This window comes from Epinephelus lanceolatus, chromosome 12, assembly GCF_041903045.1.
Source record: "Epinephelus lanceolatus isolate andai-2023 chromosome 12, ASM4190304v1, whole genome shotgun sequence".
NCBI lineage: Eukaryota > Metazoa > Chordata > Actinopteri > Perciformes > Serranidae > Epinephelus > Epinephelus lanceolatus.
In genome coordinates this window covers 44,426,085-44,433,003 of record NC_135745.1, presented here as the reverse complement: position 1 = coordinate 44,433,003, position 6,919 = coordinate 44,426,085, and the positions used below count along the sequence as shown (strand labels likewise).

The following is a 6,919-nucleotide window of genomic DNA, read 5'->3' as shown; positions in this document are numbered from 1 at the left end:
AAAAAGACAACGTGCTGCAACCAAAAGGAGACGTGACTGCTGCTGAAGGAGAGGCACTAACACTTGGCTGTCAATATAACAGCTCTTCATCAAGTGTAAGTCTCTTCTGGTACAAACAGGATGGAAACAACAGCCCCAAATTTATCCTGAGCCGCATTAAAGGGGACGACGGGAAAACACCAGAAGTTTGTTTTTGAATTGAATTGAATTGAATTGAATTGGACTCAATAACAGACTGTCAATTGGAAAAGAGCAGACGCTGCTCAATGAGCATTCACTGAGCCAGTTTGTGACAGATGTCATCATGCTAAATGTCATGTCAGTGTTGAGAGTTCCTCAGCAGATGATGAAGATGAAGGACCAATGATGTGAAGGCCCAGATCCATCAGAGTATCAATGTTCTTCCTCTGTCTCCTCCCCTCTCACTGCAGACATGAAACACTGGCTGAGAAACATCCTGATTCTGACTCTCTGTCTAGGTAACTCTTTAAACCTACTGATTGTTCTCCTTTAATCAATCATCTTTATTGATTCATCTCTTCCTCTGCATGTTCTCTTCTTCCCCAGAGTGTAAAGGAGAAGACAGAGTGATCCAGCCAACAGGAGATGTCATCGCTACTGAAGGACACACAGTTACACTTGGCTGTACATTTGAGACCAGTAACCCAGGTCCATATTTATACTGGTACAAACAAGAAGCTAAAGATCACCCAAAGTACATGCTGAAGCGTTACTCAAACACAAAAGATAATGCTCCAGAGTTCCAGAAAGACAGATTTGATGCAACACTCAACAAGACATCAGTTCCTCTGAAGATCCAGAAGCTTCAGCTGTCTGACTCTGCTGTGTACTACTGTGCTCTGCAGCCCACAGTGACAGGAAACACCAAAACTCTGTACAAAAACATTATGAGCAAAGACAACACAATACTCCACAACATCCACTAGAGGGAGTCACACACCGTTAGACTTTAACACTTTGTGATGATGTAGATTAGATGATTTTTAGTGGTGATAACAACAGACGCTGTTTGTGAAATATTAACACAATATCATTATGAAGATGAATGTATTTTTAATAACTAAAACAAAGCCACAAATCTTTGATTCATGTCATTCATAACAGGACTTTGATGTGTATTATAATGAATAATAATAATAAACTCTATTTATATAGCATTTAAAAAAAAAAAAAACATACAAAGTGCCGTACAATACAACTAAACACATTTAAAACACAAGAAAATAAACAAATGTTATAAAATGCCACCTAGTGAAAGATAAAACAAGGCCAAAGCTGAAACACAGAAAAAATTGGGAAATAAAATCAATAAAGTAGCAAGAAAATAGACAGACAGCTGAGATAAAGTCACGGTGCTCTCTGATAGAAGTACATTTTTCAGAGAGACTTAAACAAAGACAGTGACTGAGACAGTTATATCCTTGGGCAGGTCGTTCCAGAGCCTCAGGACTCTGATTTCAAAGCTCTGTCCCCTCTAGTCTTCAGTCTGGACTCTGGGACAAGCAGAGGACCTCTGCCCAAAGATCTCAAACCACACAAAGGTTCATAAGGGACAACAAAGTCTGAAATGTGATCTGGAGCCATGAAGAGCCTCAAAAGTAACTCACAAGATTTTAAAGTCAATCCTAAAACAAACAGGGAGCCGATGTAAAGAGGCTAAAACTGGTGTGACGTGGTCATGCTTCTTGGTTTCGGTTAAAAGCCTTGCGGGTGAGTTCTGAACCGTCTAATGTCACTGCAAGATTTTTGATGAAGACAGGAATAAAGGCTGCTGCAATAATCAAGACACGAAGAGATCAAAGCAGGTACAAGAGTTTCTGTATCTGTGAAAGTTAAAATTCATCTTATGTTAGCAATATTTCTGAGGCAATAGAAACATGATTGGACAAGCTCAGTAACATGTTGTTCAAAACATAAATTACTATCCAACATGACACCTAGAGTTCTTGCAACAGGCTTTATGTGTTGTGACAGGTAACCAGTAGATGGCAGTATTTGTTTAGTGACCCAATTCCAAGGATTTCTGTTTTATCAGAAGTGAGCTGAAGAAAATTGAACAACATCCAGTTTTTGATATCACACAGACAGTTCTGTAGAGAGCTCAGCATGCTGAGGTCAGTCGGTTTAACAGGGAGGAACAGCTGAGTGTCATCTGCGTAACAGTGGAAAGAGACACCATGTCGATGGATGACATCACCCAAGGGGAGCATGTATAATGAGAACAAGATAGGAACAAGGATTGACCCTTGAGGCACACCATACTTGATATGGGAAATGGATGACATGACATTGTTAGTGGACACACAGAACTTCCTGTCTGGCAAGTATGAAGCAAACCAGTTTGGGGCAGTACCATATACGCCAACCCAGTGCCTCAGTCTATCTAAAGGAATGCCATGATCAGTTGTGTCAAATGCTGCACTTAAGTCCGTCAGCATTCATTTAGACATCATTGGTGACTTTAAGAAGGGCTGTCTCAGTGCTGTGATGTTGGCCAAAACCAGACTTATCAAATATGCTGTTGTTATCCACAGCAGCAAGAGGCTGCTTTGAGACAATTTTTTTCTAGAATCTTAGAAATAAAAGGCAGTTTAGAGATTGGCTGATCATTTTATAAGATGGTGGGATCCAGCCCAGGTTTTTTAAGGACGAGTTGGACACAAGCAGTCTTAAAGTAATCCGGGACACAATCAGCAATGTAAAGTAAATGGGGCCCAATACAATCAGTCACCTCAAGTAAAAACTAAGAAGAAATTATGTCAAGAGGGGTGGTTGAAACTTTCATATGTGACATGGCTTCTAGGAGCTCTGGCAGAGTAATGTGGGAAAAAGAGCTCAGGGAATCATGGTGCGGGTAATCAACATCCAAAAAGGTGGGACTGGGGGTGATACCAAGTCCTATTGACTCAACTTCACCAGCAAAGTACGAGAGAAAGTTCTCATAGTCAGCATCAGAGTCAGCAGGAGCAGAAGGATAGGCTGGGTTTACTGGTCAACAGTCTTGAATAGGAATCTGGGGTTGTGTTGATTGGCGGAAATAACTTCAGAGTAGTAGTGAGATCTTGCAGTTTTCACCATCCTATTGTAAATGAGTAGTTGCTCTTTCATAGCAGCAAAGTGAACCTGAAGACTTGACTTCTTCCATCTGCGTTCAGCTTTTCTGCATTCCCTTTTACAGATATGAATGTTTTCATTTAACCACGGCTATATTCTAGTCTTAGAGGTAGAAATTTTCTTCAGAGGTCCTATAAGGGTGCAGGTAGTGGAGCACATGGAGTTGAAGGAGTTAACAAATCATTGGTGTAGGTGAGATCAGAATACACATTGCCAATGGAATTAAACTGTGTACAGAATTGTGCGAGTGTGCTTGGAGTGGGATAAGACCTTATTAGCAGCCTGTAATTCAGAGTTAAAGACAATGCAATGGTGATCAGATATTAACATGTCCACAATTCCTACAGAAAGTTTTCTTCAACCCAGACTAAATACTAGGTCTAGGGTCTGGTCATGATTATGAGTCTGGCCAGACACACATGTTGAAAACTAAATGAAAATCAGTAGCAAGGACATTAGATGAGTCATCACTATGAATGTTGAAATCACCACAAGGAACAATTCCATCATAGTTAAGAACAAGACTGTTTGTCCTTAGGTGACAGCATGACAAAGTAGGAAATAAGCAATAAATGCAGTTGACTGTTGGCTAAGCCCCGCCCCTTTGTGATGGTCCATCAAGCTGTTGCAGCGAGCGTGGAGCCCACACTGGGACTAACTGCATTCTCTGAAGGAATATAACAAATCTTTGGAAAAATAAAAATTAAAAAGTAATTTTAGAGAGAAGCAAATATCCAGGATAAAGACAGAAGTCAAAGGCTAACGTATAGACCACAGCTTAACAGTGAACCACCACATCACTGGCCATCGAGATAGAAGACTATGAAATTAAAGGGAAACTTTGCCGATTTTCAACTGGCTGTGTGTCATCACATTGTGTGCAGACAACAGTGTCTGTTTGGTTTTTCCCAGTGCAGTCAGTGTGCGGACTCCTGGGGAACTCTGGAGGGAGCTTAACAACCTTCATGTGCACACACTGCGATGACACAAAGCTGGTTGAATATCAGTCAAGTTTCCCTGTTTCAGTTCACTGGTTCCTGTAAAGCACAGTAGGTCTTTATCCACTGTTATAATCATTAAAAAGTGATAGCAACATGAATATACCTTCAGTACACCTATAGCAGCTGACATGAGCCAGCTAACCCTGCACTTTTCAGGGTTTGATTTTGCTTTTGGAATGGAGAATAAGCGTATATGACCGTCCAACATCTCCATGTAATGATTGTCACTGATACACGACTCCAGGCACAACGTTTGGTTTGAAATCCACAAAACCAGCCTGAAAATGAAGAACATCTAAAATGATTTCATAAGAGTCTATAGTGCACAGCGGTGCTGTTGTCGGACCTTTGTAGGACCTGGCCAATGCTACACTATGATTGGCCAGTCTGCATTTAAGAGGAGGGACTGAGCAAGGGGTCCATTAAAATCAACTTAAAAAAGAAGTCATTCACCTACAGAGACTGCTTACTGTACTTACTGATGGCAGGAGCACAAATATCTAGGAAAAGTGACCACATCAACAAAATCTGGTGTGTAATGACACTCTGCGGTGGATGGAGCAAAATGGCATTGAAGGCAGCCCATAGAGAGCTGCGCCCAGTGGAAATGTCCCTTCCGGCTCTCTTACAGTCAAGATGAGAAGACCACTTCATCTAATGATATACCTAACCTAAGTGGGTCATAATATATCTGGTGTGGTATTAATCTGACAAATACTCCAGTTCAGAAGGAGTCCAGACTTTTCAATGGATGTCAGTTTTTGAGCTATGACGAACATCAAAATGTGTCCTGTAACAGACAGTGAGGTTCGTTGTTTTTACTGGAAAACTTGTGGAACCTACAAGCTGGTAGGAAGAGTGAAGAGTCAGCAGTCAATGACAACATAAAACTGTCAAATGTTTTTAACAATTATGAATCACTGCAATCACGACAGATCCTTGAGCATACAGTCATAAATAAGCACAAAAAATATTAGGCTGATTGGTCCAGTACTTTGTGGGATTAGTTGAAGACAGGCAGATACGCACTAAAGCACCAAAGACAGAACAGACCCAGGGAACATGTTGATGTATTCAACAGTAACTGATGATAATGATAACAAGGTGGTGTGAAATAAAATTTATGTGACAGTGTCAATGTCATAATTAAATATAAAAACAAATCATCTTAAATATAACAGAGCCCAAATTCATCTGTGTAAGTCAGTTATTTCTGTGAGTAACTCTCTTACATATTCATGACTGCTAAAGCTGAAACTATTCAAGAAAATGCAACCAGCCTATTGAAGAAACACTCAGTATCTCAATGACATAATTATTATTCTAATGTTAATAGTGTGTCACTATATTTACTGTTATATTTAACTTCATTATTGACTAATCAAACAATTTGAATCAAGTATCTTCATAAACTGGTTGTCATCACAGACTCAGGTTTTGATTTTGTTCTGATCTTTATAAAAGAAGTTTCTCTGTTGTTCTGTCAGGCTGTGATTTCTTGTGGTGTACCACAGGGTTCGATCCTAGGTCCTCTCATTTTATATTTACCTGTTGCTTTTGGAGAAAATTACGTTGAAGCAAAACATTAATTTCCATTGTTTGGCTGACAATATTTGATCATACATTTCATTAACATCGAGTAACTATGGTAACTTGTTTATTACATGTGAAGTGCTAGTGTTCCAGATCTTTGTAAGATTAGGTGATAAAGGAATCACCAGATGAAAAGAAAAGTCCAACTGGTACAAAATGCTGCTCCCAGTCTGTTAACCAGGAGGAAGTGTAAGTGAGAGAAGTGAAAATACAGATCTAAGAGGAGACGGAGAGACTCAGGGAGGAGCTAAGATGTTACTGAACTATAGAAGAGAGAGAAACTTGTATATTCAACAGAGTTCAATACACAAACCATCAACATTGCCTTTATTCAACATGCTGTCACTGCAGTATTGTGTCTTTTCTCTGCTGTTTCTTTACATTCTAACAGGTATGTTACATTCTGCATTTCAAAAAGATCACTGTCAACGTTTCTGAATGTCATTCACTTATTATGACTTTTACAACATGTTATAACAGAGTTATCTCTTCCTTTAGGTGTCAGCTGTGAAGAACTCACTCCAGTCAAGAATGAAGAGTACAGTTTAGAAGGCAGCACTGTTACTCTGTCCTACAGATACTCCAAACAAGCAAAGAACCTAGATTATTTCTTCTGGTATCGACAATATCCAGGAAAACCACCAGAGTTCATCATCTCACACTCACACACAGGAACAGAAGGAAATAAACAAATCCCCAGACTGACGATTAAAGTGGAGGGCGAACAGATCAATATGAACATCTCCTCTGCTGCAGTGACAGACTCTGCTGTGTACTACTGTGCTGTGAGGCCCACAGTGACAGCAAAGCCACAGTCTCTGTACAAAAACACAAGCTGACACACTGACAAGCTGCTGGAAGCCTTTTTTCCACACTGTTGGACTCAACTTTTTACCTCCACTAGAGGGCCACATTATCAAGTAGGCGCTGCACTACTTCTGCACTGTGTTCAACCATTCAGTCAATAAGAAGTGCTGCTGTGAAGAGAACAATTCTCACACTGAATGTTGAACATCAGCTAGTTTCTCCTGTTGATTTAAACCTTGTTGTAGAGATGGAACATTGGCTGTGGATTATTCTTGCTGCTCTTTTCTTTGGTAAGATACAAACAACTACATGTTTTGATTCTTTTCTAAAGATTTATACAAACTGGAGTTCAGAGCAGAAATCTCTCAACAGTTGAGCTGTTT

The 6,919-nt window shown here is 39.9% G+C and overlaps 1 gene segment (V, D, J or C); it reads left to right on the top strand.

The window, feature by feature from the left end:
• Nucleotides 1-433: 433 nt before the first annotated feature.
• On the top strand, nt 434-1,570 carry LOC144465142 (T-cell receptor alpha chain V region CTL-F3-like). The segment is given in 3 exon segments: nt 434-479; nt 568-872; nt 1,451-1,570. Coding segments are annotated over 3 exon segments (471 nt in total).
• The last annotated feature ends 5,349 nt before the right edge of the window (nt 1,571-6,919 follow it).